This window comes from Lissotriton helveticus, chromosome 4_1 (genome assembly GCF_964261635.1).
Source record: "Lissotriton helveticus chromosome 4_1, aLisHel1.1, whole genome shotgun sequence".
Taxonomy (NCBI): domain Eukaryota; kingdom Metazoa; phylum Chordata; class Amphibia; order Caudata; family Salamandridae; genus Lissotriton; species Lissotriton helveticus.
This window is the reverse complement of record NC_136063.1, coordinates 443,927,383-443,948,760: the sequence shown is the minus strand read 5'-3', so window position 1 is coordinate 443,948,760 and position 21,378 is coordinate 443,927,383. Positions and strand designations below refer to the sequence as shown.

At 46.7% G+C, this 21,378-nt stretch overlaps 1 protein-coding gene across 1 annotated transcript in view; it reads left to right on the top strand.

Annotated features, from left to right (window-relative positions):
- The window catches only part of DPY19L4 (dpy-19 like 4), a 672,410-nt gene that overhangs the window by 609,008 nt on the left and 42,024 nt on the right, over positions 1 to 21,378 (top strand). The window contains exon 18 of the mRNA XM_078687017.1: positions 11,382 to 11,540. Within this exon, the coding sequence (XP_078543143.1) occupies positions 11,382 to 11,540 (159 nt within the window). The remainder of the gene's footprint in view (positions 1 to 11,381; positions 11,541 to 21,378) is intronic.

Here is a 21,378-nt window from a genome sequence, read left to right as displayed (position 1 = left end):
ATGGCATGTGTGACTGCAGATTTACTGGCCCAGAGTTGTGCAAGTTGTTTTTCTTCGAAGAAGTCTTTCGAGTCCCAAGGTCTAGTCACTCCTACTCTCGGTGATAATGCACATGGGATTGACTCCATTGTTATATTATTTTTCTCCGCGGTTTGGTTCGGACATGTATTGTATTGTAATTGCATTTATATAGCGCTTACTACCCCTGACGAGGCGTCGAAGCGCTTTTTCGACGGGTAGCACGCTACTCCGGGACCCATAGAGGATTAGTGTTGAATTAGTATAGTGCAGGGGTCTCCAACCTTTTCTCTAGTGAGAGCTAATTATGCTCAACGAAAGTCCTGCTGAGCTACTAACATACTTTATCACTGTAAAATGCCGATGATATGTATTAACATTACACTATAACCACCCTAAGCACAATTATCAGTAGTAACCACCCAAAAATTCCAGGTGAAGTTATCAGCAGAATGCTAGGAAAACGTTTATTAATATTAAATGCTTGTAAGAAAGTAAAATTCAAATCATAACATGCTGTGTGCCACAAAGGGTATTACCACAGCAGTAAGTCTCCCCAACTCAAATTGAATTATCATTCAGCTAACAACTTTAAATGTGTTTTAGAATTGCAATATTTTGTCTTCATTAGCATATTAGTTTTTGAAAATACACATGCTTTTCTATCAATATCCCTTTCCACTTTGAGCAATCACACTCAATTTTCCAGAAGAAAAACCTTTTCTGAAAAAGCATAATTTATGCTTTTCAAAATCAAATCAGTTTTGATTGTTAGAAAATAATACACAGTCCCTAAACATCAGCTTTTAGTTATCATTGAGTACCGCCATGTAAAAATGCCTCTCATGGACAAATTATTCTTCAAATACCCAGATATTGGAATCATAGGCCATGGTTCCTCACCATAACACTAAGAATGCCTCTGTTATGCTAATAATGCTCACCATTAAACCAGGGCTACCACTGTGCCACAGCGGGATGCTCACCATATATCAGTTATAGCCATTCTTATGGGAGAAGCGGTTGCCACTCTGTCAGGAATGGCTAAAAGCAGGCCAGTCATGCTCTTAATATGTCAGTGATGGCAGCAAGTATGTAATTACTAGACTCGTATGCCCAAAATAGTCAAGGACGAAAATATTATGGCTATGGCACAATTATACCATGAATGGGCACAATCTTATGATGGAGACCAGCATACATATTTGGCAGTCCTTGACACTAAGAGTAGCTTTAAGGAATCAACACTGTTTATTTAGAAAGGACACAATGTCACACACCTACACAAAAATTAATGTGATACTTTTAATTTTCTCTGCCCTGGATGCATACTCTCTTCTCCTCAGCTCTTTGGTTGATCATGCTCCCAACGAACACATTTTCACTTTAGTTCTTGCAGTCACACCCTTTGGTGGGCCAGCTCTGGTTACTGCTGCTACTATTCTTTGATGTCACACACAGTGCTACTGATCGAGCAGAGCCGATAACATGGCCTATCTCCTTCTTAGGTAGATTTAAAGTGGATAAAGATGGTTCATGTGGCAGACCCATAGGCCAATGCTGCAGCTTCCACATGCTTCAACACCCTCCGCATGACCTTCAAATGGACCCACCCCCCGAATCCAGGAAGACCGTCACCCATGCACTCATCACCAGCAGGCTGGACTACGGGAACGCCCTCTATGCCGGAATCAACAAATCTCTACTCCACAAACTTCAGACTGCCCAGAACGCCGCAGCTAGACTTATCCTCAGCATCCCACGACAAGATCACATTACCCAGCATATACGAGACCTCCACTGGCTCCCCGTCAAGAAAAGCATGACATTCAAGCTGCTCACACACACCTATAAAGACCTCCACAACACCAGACCCCAAAACCTCAAGAAAGAATCTCCTTCTACACCCACAAAAGAAACCTCCGCTCCGCTGACCAGGCCTTGGCCGAAATCCCCTGCATGCACAGAACCAGAACAGGAGGCACACCCTTCTCCTGCATTATGGCCAAGACCTGGAACGAACTCCCACTCATCATCAGATGAAGCCCCACACTGAAAGCATTCAGGAAGAGCCTCAAGACCTGGCTTTTCGAATGACCTGAGCTGCCCAAATCCCCCACACACACTTCCTCAGCACCTTGGGACCCCTGCAGGTGAGTAGTGCACTCTATAAATCCCTGATTGATTGATTCATAGGCCACCACAGTGTATGTTTGAGTGTTATCAACAGGCCCTGCCATTGGTTTGGCTGTCTGTAACTCTTAGGGGTAGTGAAATGAGCAGTGCTGCCTCCTATAATATACAAAGAATCTCTCAAATTGGCTTGGTTTGGCTTCACCTCTGAGAGCTACTTTGAGGGTGCTGGTGAGCTACCAGTAGCTCCCGAGCTACTGGTTGGAGACCCCTGGTATAGTGAAACATGCAAGTACATTTTAAGTGGTGGATAGGTTAGTCAGTTATTTGGAATGATAGCAGAAGGATAGAGGAGGAAAAAAGGTTTGTATTTATATAGCGCTTGTTACCCCTGATGGGGTGTTGAAACATGCTTTTCTCTTCGTACTATTCGCACAGTTTCCCGCTTTTTTTCCCCCCTGGCACTTAAGTTGATTATGTCTGCCTTAGTGATCTCCAGGCTGGATTATGCCAATGCCCTATACAACGGCATTCCAGCCTGCAGCTTACGTAAGCTCCAGCTGGTGCAAAACCAGGCAGCCCGGCTAGTGTACGGCCTCCCCCGATCCCACCACTCAACTCCGCTATTGAAGGCGCTCCACTGGTTGCCTGTCAGGGAACGTTCCCTTTTTAAAACTGGCTGCATGGCGTTTCAGGCACGCCAGGGAACAGCCCCTGCCTTTATCATCTCTTTGATAAAGGAATATGTTCCTGCTAGAGAGCTTCGCTCTTCCTCTCAATCCCTGTTACAGGTACCACGCTATAAGCGGAAAAAGTGGGGAGGGGCCAATTTTTCTTTTTTGGCACCCACCTTCTGGAATTCCCTCCCCGATCACCTGCGGTCGACCGAATACTACTCCCTCTTCCGTAAAGGCTTGAAAACTTTCTTGTTCAATCAGGCCTTCCCGCACTAACCCACTCTATGCTTCGCTCCTGCCTACTCGCTCCTGTTTACTGTGCCTCTAAAGCGCCAAGAAACCATCTGGTGTACGCTGCGCTCTATAAATATTTTACATTCAATTCAGGAAGCCCATAAAGGATTAGTCGTGAATTAATATGGTGAAATAATGAGTAATGTCAGTGGTGGATATTAGTCAGTTATTTGGAGTGAGAAGGATAGCGGAGGGATAAAAGAGGAAGAAAGGTTTGCATTCATATAGCACTTGTTACCCCTAATGGATGTTGAAGCGCTTTTCTGGCGAGTAGCACGCCACTCCGGAACTCAAAGGATTAGTGTTGAAAATCAGTATAGTAAAATATGAAGAAATTTGTGTAGTGGATATGTTATTCAGTTATTTGGGTAGAGAAGGGTAGGTGGCGGGATAGTGAAGGGAAAGAGGTTTGTATTTATATAGCGCTTGCTACCCCTGATGGGGTTTTGAAGCGCAAGTAACACGCTACTCTGGAACCCATCAGGATTAGTGTTGAATTAGTATGGCGAAACATGAAGGTCATTTTAGTGGTGGATATGTTAGTCAGTTGTTTGGATTGAGAATGGTTAGGGAGGGGCAGAAAAGAGGAAAGAGTTTAGAGAGATTTGTTTTGGGGGATCGGTATAGTAAAAGAGGTGTAGGATGATGCAAGGAGGGGTAGAGTAGCAGAGAATCTAGAAAGGGTGATTTTGAAGAAAGTTAGAAGAAGTTAGAAGAAAGTGATAAATATATAAGATCCATAAGTACATTGAAAGTATATAGATGTATAATGGAGGTATGTATATTGGGCAGCATTTCTGGCCCTGGTACTGGTCAGTCTTGAACAGGCTCAAACAGGCAACTGCCCTTGTCCTTTCCGCCCTTAGCCTTGACGCCCGGGCTGAGACGCCCTAAGCCTGGCCTTTTATAGCCCTAGTAATCAGGTGATCCTGTCAGCCAATGGGAACCCTAGCCCTAACACTATCCAATCACAAGCCCTAAAAATCTAGAACTAATAGGAGACCAGGACCTTACAGCCAATCTTAGCCCTAGTCCAAGCACCCAATCAGTTTAAAAACCCTAAACTCTACGTACAATAGAGGCCCTAGCCCTACCAGTAATCCCAACCCAAGTCCAAGCAACCAGTGGCACAGGAAGCCCTTGTCCCTACTTCCAATAGAAAGCCTAACCCTACTCTTGGTCCCACAACCAGTCCAGCAACCAATCACACCAGAAGCCCTAATCGCTACTTACAATTAAAAGTCTAACCCTAGCCCTAGTCCCACCCTAGTCCCAACAACCAATAACACAGGAAACCCTAGTCCCTAGAAATCCTAAACCTAGCCCTAGTCCCAACCCTACATGTGCCTCTGCTTAGTGTTTTGACTTCATTTCGGTTTGATTCTCCGTTTTTTTCATCTTTCTTCGATGGCTTGTTATTGTTTGCGCTTTTCCATCTGTGACTCCGATCAAAAACTCTGCCGGTTTTACTCCGTTTGACTGAAGCCCCTTTGGGGCCTACCTTCGACATCATTACCGGTTTTCCCAAAAATGATCCACCGGTAATGGAACATACACTTTTCGGTTTTGCCCACATTGCCATGCGAAGAACCTGCACATGCACCAACATTTGGTGTGAAACTTTTGTTTTTCTCCAGATCACAAGGAATCTGACTGTGATGCGTGCAAATCAGTCAGGTCGAAGGTAACACTTCGGGACCGCAGGTCTCATCACCTCGAGATGTGTCACAGAGTCATAGACAACACTCAATTTTTTCAGTGAGGAGCACGCCCCGGAGCAACCAGCCGTCGAAGAAGAGGAAGCCTTCTCGCTCTCAATGAAAGCTCCTGCTCTGACCTTGAGGTAGATTTGTAAATGCAAGAACTTCCATCTACTCAACCTGTGAGTATTGTAGCCCCTGCCCCTCCCCTCATCCTCTCCCCTCCAACCCAAGCCGACCAAAAGACCTTCCATGGTCGTAGACTCTGTGGTCCCCGGTCCACCATTGCTATCTGGCCATGATCGGATCTGGAAACCCCTTTCAGACGCCCCGGGCCCGGTGCCAAAAGTACATGCCAAGCCAAAACCTTTGTCATGTACTTCTTCGGACCAAGACCCACGTTTGGCACCGAGTCAACCTTCTAAGCTGAAAACTGCAAAGATTTCCTCAGCATCTACTTCACCTGTCAAGCCCATTTTGGAAAAAGTGGACATTTGACAAAAGAAAATCCACATACAAGTGGGGATTAGCCGCATACGTACAAAACTTTACTCTCCTCCACCACTAAAGAGGAAGCTGACTTTTGAAGAAGCACTAGATGTACCTCTTCTTTCTTGGAAGAAAACTATGGACAAGGCCACCAGCCCTGTTTTCCTTCCACATCCCTCTAAACCTGCACCTCCACGACCACCTTCACCTCCACCATTACCTCATTCGCCTACACTGCTATCTCCACCTAAAGACCCGTTGGACATTTCACCTCAAGGTTCTCCACCTGGTGGGTATGGGGGCCACAAGGGGACGATCCATGCGACATGTATGACACAGATCGCCTGGAGATAATGATCCTGACCTTTACCCCCCTAGCCCTTCACCTCTTGAAGACGCAACCTCTTATTAAGAGGTCTTAGCGAGAGCAGCTGCCTTCCACAATGCAGAGTTACACAGGGTGCCATTGGAGGATGACTTCCTTTTTGACACTCTGCCCACTACACACAGGCCGTTCATTATCTGTCCATGTTAAAAGGTATGCTGTGACATACTAAAGACATTTTTAAGGACCATATTAGAGCTAAGGTCATAGCGCCGATGGTGGACAACAAAATATAAACCTGCCCCATCTGACCCTATCTTCATCAGAGGTCAACTGCCACCAGAATCTCTAGTTGCCTCCACGTAAAAGAGCCAATTCCCAAGCCACTGGAGACACACCAACTCCAGATAAAGACTGCAAGCAGATAGACACTGTGGGGAAAGGGTTGATTCACAGGCTGCTTACTACAAGTGTATCGCCAATTCCCAAGCTCTCTTGGCACGGTGTGATCTAGCCCACTGGGACGAGATGGAGACGTTGCTTCAGTATCTCCCAGTGGAGCATAAGAAATGGGGTCAGCTGTTGGTGGAGGAACAAACTATCACAAACACCTCTATACGGTGTGTGCTAGATACGGCAGAGAATAAACACCAGTATTTTCCCCAAGATGTCACACCTGGCTCAGGATCTCTGGGTTCAGACCTGAAGTTCCATAGGCTGACAAATAGCATTTGTTCGGTCCCCAGGTAGACTCTACTTTAGAGCAAATCAAAAAAGATACAGAAAGCCAGAAGAACCAGATATAAGCTGTTAGCGTAATCAAACACGATGTCACAAGTGCATGGATTACAATCCTTCGGGTCTCTACTGGCAGGAGGAGCAATTGTTTTCTGACTGATCTTAACTTCAGAAACAGGACGAAGAGATCTGCCGAATTTGGGTAGCAAAAGAAAGATCATAGTCAAACAAGATCCTTAAGTTTATATGTGAAGTAGCTGGTGTTGGTAGCCACTTCAGCGATAAACTTGGGGATCTTCCAAAAGTGGGAACTCCCTCAAATAGACCTTTTCGCCACAGCAGAAAACACAAAATGCCCAACCTTCGCCTCCAGGTTCCCAAACCCACTTTCCAAGGGCAATGCACTATGGATGTGTTGGTCAGAATTATTTGCCAGTGCTTTTTCGCCTCTCTCTCTCTCCTTCCATTTCTGGTTCGGAAACTCAGGCAGGTGTCTCTAACAATGATCCTAGTAGCTCCCCCTGGGCTTGTCAGCCTTGGTTCACAACATTACTAAACCTTTCAGTAGTTCCACACAAGAAGCTCCCCAGCAGGCCGGACCTTCTTACTCAAAATCATGGACAAATCAGACGCCCAGTTCCCAAATCCCTCAACTCAGCAATCTGGCTCCTGAGGTCATAGAATTTGGTTCCCTAAACTTACCTGCTGAATGTATGGACATTCTTAAAGAAGCATGTAAACCTACCACTAGGGCCTGCTATGCAGCAAAATGGCGTGACTGTATTTTAGCTGTTATTGGCCCTGCCCAAAGATCCAGCCCGCTCACACCCCCTACCTCTGCTCCCGCCCCCCTCCCCTTCTTATGGGCACCGCTGCGCGAGGGAGCGCGTGAGACATAGACTTCGGTCCAGGCCGGCACTCTCCTCCGCAGCGCCGCCTCTACACTTAGACGCTCCAGCCTCTGAGCCTCCTCTGAGCAGGGACATACCGTCATCAATAGAACTCTGCGACTCCCTGGCTACCTTCTTCCACCACAAGATCGCAGACATCCACAACAGCTTTGACACCCAGACACCAACAACAGACGCCATCACCCCCGACTCTGCACCCACCAAGCACCTCAACCATTTACTCTCCTGGCACAACGTACACTCCGGCTCACCCTCTGACCCCTACCCCCACCACATCTTCAACAAAGCAAGCTCCATCATCGCAACCCAACTCAGGAAGATCAGCAACAGCTCCTTCGATACCGCCACCTTTCCAGAAAGCTGGAAACACACCGAGATTAACGCCTTTCTCATAAAACCCAAGGCGGACCCAAAGGACCTCAAGAACTTCCGACCCATCTCCCTGCTCCCGTTCCCGGCGAAAGTCATTGAGAAGACCGCCAACATACAACTGACCCACTTCCTAGAGAAGAACAACGTCCTGGACTCTGCCCAATCCGGCTTCCGCAGCAATCACAGCACCGAAACCACTCATCGTAGCCACAGATAACATCAGAACCATACTCGACAATGGCAAAACTGCGGCCCTCATCCTCCTGGATGTCTCGGCCGCATTCAACACCTTCTGCCACAACACCCTGCGCACACGCCTCCATGACTCAGGGATCCGAGACAAAACCTTGGACTGGATCACCTACTTCCTTACCGGCAGAACACAGAGTCCGCCTCCCCCCCTTCAGGTCCGAAGCCACCACAATCACATGCAGCTTACCCCAGGGTGCATCCCTCAGCCCGACCCTTTTCAACGTCTACATGGCACCGCTCACTAACATCGTCCGAGCACACCACCTCAACATCGTCTCATACGCCGACGACACCCAGCTGATCTTCTCCCTCACCAAGGACCCTGCCACTGCCAAATCCAACCTCCACAAGTAAATGAAGGCCGTCGCAGAGTGGATGAAGACGAGCCGGCTGAAACTGAACCTGGACAAGACGGAGGCCCTCATCCTTGGCTCCACCCCCACCGCATGGGACGACTCCTGGTAGCCGGCCATGCTGGGTGCTGCCCCGTCACCTACCAACCCCGCACGCAACCTGGGAGTCATCCTGGACTCAACGCTCTCTATGACCCAGCAAGTCAACACGATCTCCTCCTCCAACACCCTCCGCATGCTCCGCAAGATCTACAGATGGATCCCCACCAAAACCCGAAGAACGGTCACCCAAGCACTCGTCAGTAACATGCTGGACTACGGCAACCCCCTCTGCGCAGGAACCACGACCACACTCCAGAAGAGACTCCAACGCATACAAAACGCCTCTGCATGCCTCATCCTAGGACTACCCCGCCACAGCCACATCACCACCTACCTGAGAGATCCGCACTGTCTCCCGGTCAACAAGAGGATCACCTTCAAGCTCCTCACCCACGCTCACAAAGCGCTCCACAACACCGGACCAGCAAACCTCAACGAACGACTGCCTTTCTACACCCTGTACCGCCAGCTCCGCACCGCCGACCTCATACTCGCCACCTTCCCACGCGTCCGCCGAACGACCTCCGGCGGAAGATCATTCTCCCACCTCGCCGCCAAAACATGGAACACCCTCCCCATCCACGTGCGCCAGACCCAGGACCTGCTGACCTTCAGGAGATGTCTCAAGACCTGGCTGTTCGACCTGTAGCTGCTCCCCCCTTCCCTAGGCGCCTTGAGACCCTCACGGGTGAGTGGCGACTTTACAAATGCCTGATTGGTTGATTGATTGATTGATTAATTCATTCATTAGATGTCAAAAGAGCGCTTATGTTCTACATTGATAGAAGTAAAACTTTCAGAAGGTCTAATCACCTTTTTGTCACCTTTTTACAAAGACAACCCTATATCTAAAGTAGGCATAGCAGGTGGATAGTTAAGTGCATTCAGACTTGCTATGCAAAGGCCAAAAAACCTTTACCTGTTCCTCCCGAAGTACACTGTACTCACAAAATGGTAGCAACAGTGGCCTTTTTAGGATACACTCCCAGAAGCTGAAATATGTAAAGCAGCTACATGGTCCACACCACACACGCTCACCAAACATTATTGTGTGGATGTTTCAGCACACCAACAAGCCAATGTATGACAGGCTGTGCTGCATACTCTTTTTTCAAACCACTGCAATACCCGCAGGTTATCCCCCACTTATGAGGATGGACTGCTTTACGTGCAGAGCATATTCATGGACAGCCAAACATGTAAATGTAAATGTAAATGTAAATTGATACTTGTATAGCGCACTACTCACCCGCAAGGGTCTCAAGGCGCTTGTACGAATACCGTTGTGGAACCCATCCTGGCTTTCCCTGTGAGGTGTCCACTCCTGGGCACCCCCAAGGTGGAGGCCAGGCATCCTTAGCGTTGTGGTGGCCATTGTGGAGATTAAGCAAGCTATTGCCCAGAGTTGCAAAGTGGGACTCCATGATTGGAATAGGCACCGAGGCGAGAATTATCAGGTCCGTGGAATTTTGAGCCCAAGACCCGCCGAGGTGGGGAATTGAACCCTGGTCCCGGGCTAGACCTCTGCATCAGGGTCTGCCGCTCTAACCATTGAGCCACACTTCTCCGCACAAACATGCGCCCACCTTCCTCTCCGGACACCCATGGCCATTGTAGTTCCTTACATTTACTAGTTTTTTTCCCTTCTTTTTATACATTTAGCATGGTAACTGCATTAAAAACACATACTTTACACTCCTTTTTCACCCGCCTACGGGAAACCAATCTAACAATGGAGTTGATTCCTGTGTTCATTACCACTAAGAGTAGGAGTCACTAACTAAACCATGTGACTGGAAAGACTTCTTCGAAGAAAAACAATTTGCAACAACTCAGGGCCCACCACTAGATGGCGGTAGTAAGCAGAACATGTGAATCTACAGCACTACATGCTATGTACAGATGCTTACAGGGTAAGTAACATGGTCCCTCCTAAAAGTGAGTGGTGGAAGGACAAAAGTAAAGAGGCTGTACTCCGGGAAGGGGCAAACACATGATGGACACTGAATAAGATGCCATCAAATAAGAAGCAAGCAACTGAGTGTGACAGTAAAGGCACCCAATGGTAAAGAATGGGTGGGCTTTAAGCCCACTGTAAGTTCTTGTACAATGACAATTGGTCTTTTTCTACCAGACAGGTGTGCTTTGTCTTGTAGGCTGGACCCAAAAATGTTATGGGTTGAATGTTTTACTTAATCTCATTAGCTGGTGATTTATGTGGGCTGCACTCCAGTCCATTGTGTTTATGTCCAGTATGCAACTGCAGGCAGAAACCACCTATATGCAAATCAGCCTGAACCCTGCTCCAATAGGAACAAACCAGATCACTCTCCAGATAAGGACACAAGGCATCCCAGGCCTATCTTGAGTCCAGTGGCAAACTGAGCACAATATTTACAACTGGGCAGATCCTGTCAATTATGTACTGTCTCACTTATATAAAGAAAATGTGAGCAGTGAATTGCTTTAGGTAATCTCAGGCACTAGTAATTACACGACTTGCACTCCAGGTATAGACTTTTGCCTGCTAGGTCACTAGCTAAGATGAATGCAAGCCTTACGCCCATCACATTTCTTTTGGTTTCTCGGCAAAATACAACCTATTCTGATCTAGAAAAACCTCCATATGTTTTGCAACATTATTTGTAGCTGCACGTTCTATAGAACCTTGTAATCTAATGTTTGATCATATGTGGAAAATTATATATATATGTTTACTCACCTCTATATAGTGTTGAACTGTGATTTAAAGATGGTCGTCAGCACGTACCAGATATGGAGGCAGACTTCATACCTACAATTGGCTCTGCCCACAAATCGTTTACAGTTTTTTTGTCAATACCTTGAAAAAGGATTTGCAAAATGTCTAAGAAAAATTGTATTTGTGTATATTAACCTAAAAAATATGGCATTATTGCAAGGTAACTTTTAGAGAAAGATTTATCTGTTTAACACATTTAATGATATAGTCCTAGGAGGTGTTGGTAATTCATAGCGGTGTTATTTTCAATTTGCAGGTTTATCAAATCTACAGCATGAGGTCTGCAGAGGATATATACAAAATACTGACATCGTATAAAGCCAATTATGTGGTTATTGAAGATTCTATCTGCAGCGAGATGGCCACAGCGCGAGGCTGCCGCGTTAAGGATTTATTGGATATCGCTAATGGTCATGTACGTAGCGCGTCAAAGCCGACTGTGTATGGTTTCCTTAAAGTGTTGTATGCGGTAATCTAAAGTGAATCTGTGCCACAAGATAGACTGAGCACGGCCCCTGGCCTGGCTTCAAATTGCCTGTCTAACTCTGAATTAACTGCTAGCACTTCTGAAAACGTCTTTCTTGTAAGCAAAATGTGCAAAGCATGAATAACCACTTAAAGGGCAGTCACTATGTCATTCTTAAGGATTTAGAGCCATTGTAAAACTTTGTATGCTTTTCCCTGGGTTGTCCATGGTCAAGGAAACAACTACCCCAACATGTGCAGACTTTTATGTCCTCACTGTAAGCTCCCAAATTCTACTCCATGATCATGAGAGCCCATGTATGAGCAGGGAGGCAGGCTTGCAGTTTGCAAAGTGGCGCATCATCTGACTGTTTCCTCAAGTAGACTCATCGTCTTTTCATTATATGTTATATTTGGATTCTTTAAAACATTTTCAGACTGTAATACCCATCCAAATATGCCCTACAGCTAAAGGTTTGTATTGGTAGCTAAGAACAACAATTTAAAAAAATGGTGAAATACACAGAGATCAGAGGATCCCTGTAAAGTTGCAGGAGGGATCCCTAGAAATCCACATACCTGGTACATGTGAGATATTTATTTATTTTGGCCATGTGTGGCACCATCAGAGGTAAAGGGAGCTCTGTTACACCGGATTGCTAATCTTATGTTGCAGTTTGTGTACCATGTGGAATGTGTTTGGTTTAGCAAATCCAGTTACTATCTCTTACACTTAAGATTTGCTGGTTTTGAAAGCTGGGTGTGCAAACATTTTACCAACCTGCAACAATTCTTTCATTGCAGAGTTCGATTTGATCTCATTGTTAAACTTGTAGCAGCATTACAATGCCTCGGTAGTGATAGATGTGTTTTACAAGATGCATTAGGAAAAACAACAATCAATAGTTGACTAAAGAGTGTTAAAAAATATTAGTGGTCTATGGTCTGTGATCAGGATCAAAGGTCGTCTGAAGTCATAGGACATGGAGCGACAGTTCAGTCATCCCTATGATTTTACCAAAACAATTCTGCTGTCTCTGTTTAAAATAGCTCCGCCTTCTTAGTGTCTATGGGAAAAAAAGTCCTGTTTAATATCTCATGTCTACATTTTTGTCAGGCGGATTGCAGTTTCTGTATTTTCATATATGTAGTATACCAGTGACTAACCACAGGCAGAATGTTGGTGACAGAGTTGAATTCTCTGAAGTCGCTCTGTGATAACAGTTCATAACAAACAATGGTACCTGTGTGTTATTGGAATTATTATTATTACACGTGATTGAGTTAGCTAAACATGTTTTCCAGAATGGTGATGTGTGGCTGCTTGGGTATCCACTTGATCATGGTATCTTGATGTGTTTGAGTAGACTGACTTGGAGTGAATTCATACATCTCATGCAGTTGGTGTGCCTTTTACCCGTCTGAATACATTTGCCAAAATACAATTGACATACTCTTCCAAGATTCTATTTAGTACAAGAAAATGTTCAAATATTGTTTTTAACAGAAAGTCTTCACCTCCTTTCGGGAGGGAGTTAATATTACCACCATGGTGTAAGAGACAACCTTTTTAGTCATTCTTAAATCATAGTAGGATTTATCAGACTGTAGCACTTACTGGCCGATATATCTTAGCATGAAATGAAACATTGTTGGCTGGAAGCACAGAACACTTCCTCCCTACTCTGTAGCTCTAGACAAGTGTGGATTTGTCCTGGATGGAGGAGTCTACTGGAAAAAAACATTAAGAAGGTAACTGAAAAGAAAGGAAGACAATAATCTGATCATTAGTTGGTAAAAAACATGTAATTGTTGTAACTGCCTTTCATTTTCAGGTGCACACTTCTACCTGTAGGTTCTTCATTGTTTGAATATATTGATACAGAAACTTTTCAATAGCTCTCTGCACCGGTAGGTGGCACTGGCTTCATCTTGGTGCCGAAAACTACCACTCTGGCATCACTGAAACTATAAATAGCCCCTCGTAGATGCACTGACATCAGTTCCCATTTGTAAATCATAAATCCGGTATTTGTAAAGCGCAAACTACTCACCCTTACGAGTCTCAAGGCGCTGGGGGCCATTGTGGAAATTAAGTGAGCCATTGCCTAGAGTCACATGGTGCTGAGCTGATCTGCTGCCGGAACCGGGGATCGAACCGTGAGCCCTGTGCTCCAAAGTCAGCTGCCCTGGCCGCTTCACCACACCTCTCCACTAACGCACCATCAACTCCGTTCTGGCGCTTCCCCATCTCAGCTATGAACACATTTTCACTCAATGATCATCGATCTAAGTGAGAAGCATAATATCTAATGGAGGAAGGTTGTTTCTTATGTTGCAGGAGATTCCCACCCTTTAGAGGAGTCCAGATACAAAAAACAAAGATAGCAACTCTTTTACTATGGACCCGGACTTGGCCACTCTCAAGAAGCTTGTAGCATTTACATTGTGAGAAGTTGGCCTGGTATATGATGTTCACTATTCTAGTGAGCACCTTGCACCAGTCCAAACAACCCTTATGGTGATGGTTGTAAAGTCAACCTTATAGACCAGCTATCCTAGGGGTAGCATGGACAAAAGCAGTCTTAGGCTAAACTCAAGAGGGCATGTGAAGCCAGCTGTTTTACCATATACAATCCCTTTAATACCGAATGAAAGGACACCACACAGGTTATATATTCAAAATATATATGTATTTATTTCTAAAACAATCCTCTGAACTCTTTATGAGGACAGAGGCACAAGCGCATAACAAGTAACTTAATATAACATACAATAAGTTGCACAAATATGGATAGGCCCTGGTGGCCCGCTAAACCATATACTAAAATAGTGGCATAAGAACCACGTCATGAACAGTGGTAAGGGCTAGGGTCTTGGGAATCGCTGGGACTACACTGGACTAACAGTTGTTAGGAAGCAGGAGGCCCACGGGATGCGGGTGCAGTGTCTAAATGCACACGCGTGCACACATAGAAGTCAATGGGTGCGTAAAGTTAGAAATGTAAAGGTTTAGGAGTCTTCCGACTGGACTAGAAGCTAACCACTTGAAACTAGGACACTAGGAGAGTTACTCTTTACAGGAGCACCACAGTACTCGCGTTACCTCACCCACAGGAAGCGGGTGCATAGGTCCCAAAGTGTGTCGGGTTTCGTCGTAGAGTTCTATGGAGCCTTGGCGAAAAGATGCTGCAGGCGACCAGGAGAGAAGAGTCTGGTTGGATTCAAGGGCGGATCGAGGATGAAGAGTACCTGAAAGCAGAGGGGACAGAGTCTGGGTCACTAGCCAGTGACCAGGATGGAACCAGGAAGGAACCAGGCGATGTCGAGAAGCAATCCGGTGCTGTCGTGAAGCTTGTCTCCTCTGCCACGTGGACCAGGAGGTGTCGACGACGACCAGGAGCTGGGCACGGACTGTCCCACAAAGGCTCTCGCTGTTGGCGGTGTCGGTTCTCGATTCGGAATCAACAGGCCTTGGCAAATGCAACCCACGCAGGAATCGAAGATAGCTTCTGGATCAGACCAGCAAGGTCTGATGGGCTGCTCCTTTTCAGGGGAGCAAGGACAGTCTGGAGCAACCAGACCAGCGTTGGAAATTCAAAGTTTCGTCGTCACAAAGGCCACTAGCCAATGGGCAAATGACCTGACAGACGCGTCGAGCAGGAAAATGCAAAAGGGCCCCACGCTGCACTCGGTGGGTGTGGAGACGTGATCTTCGGTGCAGTTGGTGCTCGGGGCTGGGGCTTCTCAATCCCCAATGCACAACTTCGAGGGTGCCTCAGAAGTTGCACGGAAAGCAATTCGCTGGCTTTCCAAGATGGCCGGTCCCACGTGTCGCGTCGCCTCCACGGGTCTCAGCTTTGCTGTGGCTGTGGATCGGGCTGAAGGAAGTCTGGAAGTCCGGGTCTTGTCAGGCTCTGTGTTCGGGCTCCAGCAGGAGTAACGACAAAGCAAACCGTTGAGCACTTGATGGTGCCTGCTTGCACAGGGTGGTCACTCCTTGACCACAAGGGAGATTCTTCAGTCTTCTATGTCGAGTAGGATGTCGAAGGTCCAGAGTTTCGTATCAGAGTTTCAGTCAGGATAAATCAAAAGTCTTGGGACTCAGCTCCTACCTATATACCAAATCTAGGGGCTGGATTACCTGCTAGGTCCCTCCTTTGGGTGGGACCCAGGAAGGGGGTGGTTACACCCCTTTCCCTTTGTTCAGTTTCGCACCAGAGCTGGGGCTGGAGTGCCCCAGCACCGGTTTGAACTGGATTATGCATGGGACACCTTGTGTGCCCCAGGCAGTGTCTCATTTCATTCAGCCCTCCCTGCCCCAATACACTATAGCCTGTCTGGGGTGGTGCTAGCACCTCCCTGTGACAGGAAACCTATTGTCCAAGCCTCCCTCGCTGGAAGGACTCCCAGCAGCAGGAGGTCAGACTTGTGTCTGTGGCAGCAGCATCCATTTTGTGATGCTGAGGCTCTGGTTAACTTTAACCGGGATTAATGGAAGTAACATGTCTTCTCCCTCTAGAAGGGTGGAATGCTACCCCCGTCGCCAGAACTGGCGAGGGGGTAGTATTCCAAAGCGTATGACACCTTACACGACATGTTTTGATAAAGCCAAACCAAAGTTAGCATCTGACCGTGAGGTACATAATGCCCTTAAGAGTATATGGTATGGCAATATCCTAGAACAGCTATAAGGACATAGTTCCGAAAGCTGCAGACAGGCTCAGCTCATGCTAGAGCCCCATCTCACATAAAACCAAGCACTCTGCCTTCAGGATTGTTCAGGCCTGCCATAGGAGTGACTTATAGGTATATATGTGTCTAGATATAGGGTTAGACATAGGAATACTATATCTAAGCAAGGGGTGATTACACAACCTTGCCCCAGCTGAGTGATCAGCCAGTTGTCAGTTTGGATGGCCAGCCAGGGCTGGCAAAAGATATGCTGCAGCCCCTGGTAGGCCTTGGATGCACCTATGCCCTGGGTACCTATAGTACACTATACAGATAAGGTGACCCAATATCCAGTTAGGTATGTACCTATGGTACATGGAGTCCATTTTATAGAGAGAGCAGATGGGGCCCTGATTAGCAGGATCCCAGGCCAACTAAGTCGAAAACCAGCTAAACACAAGGCAAAAAATCTGGGGTAACCATAGTCAGGTATCCCCCTTCCTACATACATCTCGCCTGAATAGAAGTTATATTCTCCCCCAGGTCATCTCTTATCATGCTACATTCATAAAGTGTCAGAAGTCCTAGCACTCCCCCTCCCTTCTGTAGCAGCGAAGTCTAATAGACTAACAGATAGTTGCTTGGTTGCCAGTAGGTATAGGCCGTCTCCCTGTGACACAGCCTTTTTGTGAGCACATCTTTCACCAAAGAGTCTAGTCATTCAGACATCTTGTTCATCAAAACAGTCTCATGGGGTGTTCCCTACCACCTCCTCAGATCTGAGATCTAAAAAGGTCAAGCTGGATTCCAAAAAGTCTTCTTTAGGCGGGAGCATGGCGTTTAAGTCTCTAAATGCTACCTCCTGCCTGAAAACTCCCACATCCTGTCAGACATGACACAATTGCACCTTCGAAACCTACCAGACCATCTCCAGTCGCAAGTCACAGAGCTGGTGAAAGACGGACAAGTGACGGCCCAAGAAGTTATTCAGTCTGGCCTTAACAGTGCAGGATTTAGAGCCCGGTCTATAAAGATGTCTGTTGTACTTCAGCATCGTGCTAGGCTTAAGAACTCTGACTTTCCCACCCACATCCAGACACTGGCAGGGCCTAAGGAAAGCAGAGCCACCACTTAGCCGCTGGGTTTACAAATACAACAGCAGGGATACCGTAAGTTCTGAAAGCTTTGGGCTTTCAGGAGAGGATTTTCCTTTCAGAGCAAACCACCTCTAGGAGTGAAAACAAAGGTGAAGGAAGTGGTTGTCGCCCATCTCAGACGTTTGGGTTTCCCAGTGTTCCGTACTTGGTTGACTGCCTCCTCAAGGCCAAGTCTCTGGAGAAGATGGCTCGCCAAATAAATGATTTGTGCTGGCCTTAATACTACAGATTGTCTGGGACGAGCGCTTGGCACCAGTGTGGCGTGCTGTAGCCATGCCATGATCCACAGGTTTCTTAGGAGATGTGCAGGTCTCCATTATGAATATGCATGTCTGTGGCTGACGCCTATTCAGTGAATAAGCGGATTCTGCCTTGGATCTTTCTAACGCGAGTAGGGCCACGGCACCCTCTCTGGGTCTTTCAAACCCTGCAAGACAGTTTCCTTACCAGTTTAGGAAATTGATAGGCTACTCAAGGGTGTTGGCGTACAGGAAATGCCAATGTCCCCAGACCCTATGCTGTCACCCCAGTCCTTTTGTGGCCAGGTATTTGAACCAGTCAGGCATGGTGCCGGTCATCCTGTCATCAGACCTCCCCGTCCCCCTTCCCTGTGGCAACAGCTTTTATCCCCTTTAGCTTGCCACTAATGGTTCACAACCCCTCTGTGGGAGACAGTCCAGTAATTTCTCTGAGGGTTGCAGTCCATCATATCTGCCCGATGGGTCCTCCAGATTGTTCAGCATGGTTAATGCCCCATTATTTCTTTCTGCCCCACCACACCTCCCTCCGATACCAGAATGGCTCTTGCATGTGCATCTCTCCATTCTAATGCAGAAAGTACAAGCTTTACTTCCCAAAGGCCCCATTGGGAGGGTTCTGAGCATGGAAATAGGAACTGGTTGTTACTCATGCTATTTCCTTGTGCCAAAAAAAGGTTGGAGGACTGTAACTTATCTTAGATCTTCGCCCTTTGAATCTCTTCCTATGGAAGGACAAATTCAGAATGCTCAATCTGGCCCAGTTTCTGTCTGCCCTGGATATGTGTGATGGGTTAGTGGCCTTGGAACTACTGGACACACGTATTCATATTCCTGTCCTGCAGTCCCATAGATATTACTTGTGGTTTAAGGTAAGCCAGGAGCATTGTCAGTTAGACTTGCTCCCCTTCGGTCTCACCAGTGTCCCTCGGTTGTTCACATAGGTGATGGCAGTGGTTGCTGCCCATCTTTAAAGGTCAGAGATATCAGTTTTGTCTTACCTTGATAAGTAGCTGTTGAAGGGGAGCTACCAACAGTCAGTCCTAGACCAACTCCAGACGATGACTAAGCCTGCTAACATTGTTGTCGTTCACAATCAGCAAGACTAAGTCACAACTGACTCCCTTGCAGAGGCTTCCTTTATTAACAGCAGTCTTGGAAACAGTACAGTACAGGGGACTCTGTCTGCCACAAGGAGTCTAGGACATTCGGGCTAAGATCCAGATTTCAATGTTGGTCCTGAGTCTCGATGGGAGCAGCTCTGAGGCTTCTTGGCCTATTAGCCTCCTGCTCGTCGACTAGGCCAGATGGCATATGCAGCCTCTGCAGTGGAATCTGAACTTCCAGTGGACCAGCACCAAGGCAGCCTGCCATCCAGGTTTCAGAAGTGACCCTACACCATCTGTAATGGTGGCAGCTTGACCACAATTAGATCAGTAGCAGAGCTCTATACCTTCCCCACCCAAAGCTTACGGTGGTGACAAATGCATCAATACTGGGTTGGGAAGGTTATCTGGTGGAGGTAGAGATCCGAAGACTGTGATCTCCGGCTGAAACATAGCCAGTGCCATTTGTCTGGAGCTGAAGGCCTTCCTGCCATTAATCAAGGGAATGCTGGTACAGGTTCTCATGGACAACCCCATCGCTATGTGGTACTGCAACAAGCAGTGTGGAGTAGGGACCTTGGTCCTGTGCCAAAAAGCTTGGTGCCTCTGGAGTTGGCTGGTGTGCTAGGGCGCATCACTGATTGTGAACCATCTGGCGGAATCTTTGAATGCCAGGGGGAACAAGCTCAGCAGGGGGTGCCTGGCAGATCATGAATTGTGCCAGCATCCCAAGGTAGTAGAGGGCATCTCCCGATCTTCCTGCCTCTCATTCCCCAAGTTCTGAAGAAGATAACAAGCAACTGGGCCCAAGTCATCCTACTGGCTCTGGATTGGGCTAGGAGAGTGTGGTACCTGGAACCTCTGAGCATTAGTGTCTGTACCCCTGTCTGGTTACTGATCCAAGAGGATCTTCCGTTGCAGAAGCAGGGTAAGATTCTGCATATAAACCTGTGCAATATACACCTCCATTCATGGAGGTTGAGTGGCAGTAGTTGACTGTGTTAGATCTAACACCTGAGGATGTGGATGTCCCCTTAGCTGCCAGGCATCTGTCTACGAACTCCATTTACGTCAGGCTCCGGGAAAAATGTATGGCCTGGTGTGGAGGCCTCAAGATCAACCAGTTACAAGCCAAACTGTGTGATGTTTGCTTGTTCTGTTTTTTTACCACCAAGGCTTTGCAGTGGACACTACTAAAGGTTATTATTTAGCCTTTTCGGTTTGGTGGACCAACCGTCCTTCTTTAAATCACCAGTTGTGATGCGGTTTGTTAAAGGTTTTACACACATTCCCTTTTAAACTGTTTGTGATGCCACAGTGAGACCTTGACTTGGTCTTGATGTTTCTCATGTTTAATCTGTTTGAGCTGATGCACAGCTGCTTATTGATTGGAACTTCTGATCTTAAAGACTGTCTTCCACATTGTAGTGACATCAGCTTGTTGCGTAAGTGAACTCCAGGCTCTTTTTATACAGTCGCATTACACCACCTTATTTCTGGGCAACTGGTGTTGATAATTCGTTCTTGCTGATAGTGATGACTCTTTCCCATGTTGGGCAACCCATCACTCTATCAACATTCTTTGCCCTGCCTCACCCCTCGAAAGAGGAGGTGAGGCCCCTTTGGTTGGATCCTAAAAGAGCTTTAAGCATTTACATTTACCATACCAATGAGCACTGGGTAGACTAAAGTGTGGTATTAGGTCCAGAAATGTACAATGTACAGGAATGCCTAGGCCCATTAGTTTTCCCCATCTACCTGTGAATTCTGCCAAGGGAAGAATTCCATAGCAAAACTTCAAGAAACGCTGCCTGGGAAAGGAACCTTGAATGGCATCTAGTGATGGTTCTATTCTAATGGTGAGTGATCTATGATTATAAGTATCCATCAGAAGATCAAATTACATACCTTCAGTAACAGTTGTTCTGGTAAGTACTTCACCTAACCACTAATTTCCTAACTGCCTTTCTACCACCCTGTACTTTGAAGTGGTCTGTCTGAAAAGGTCCTAAGTTACAGATTTGCACACTGGTACCAACATTTGTTTTGTGCTCCGCATCAGAAGGCGCAGGAAGCAACACTTAAGAACCTGATGTCAGCATACAGAAGTGATGCTTATATGTTGCTCCACTTTGTCACTTCTGGGTTGGAACAAAGCCTATGCAGAGCCACAGGGGAGGTGTGTGGTACCTTCTTGAGGCACAAAATTGCTGTGAAAAGTTTCCGTATGCAGTCGTTTGCCTTAGGAAAATTCTATCGTGAGAATCTGCGGTTATATAGAGTATCCATAAAAAAGGGTGTTACTGAAGGTAAGTAACTCGTTCTTCCACTCTAGGATGTGGTACACATCTGGAGGAACTAGAGATCAAGACAATTCGGCTGGTGCTGAAGGCCTTTCTTTTGCAGTCGAGCTCTCCAAATATTGACAGACAACATAGCCATGATGTGGTACATCAACAAGCAGAAGTGAGTGGGGTTGCACCTTCTCTGTCGAAAATCAGAACAACTGTGGTCCTGAGCACAGATGCACAAGATCTGGTTGGTTGCCAACTGTCTAGCTGATGCTTTGAATGCCTGAACAGACAGCCTGAATC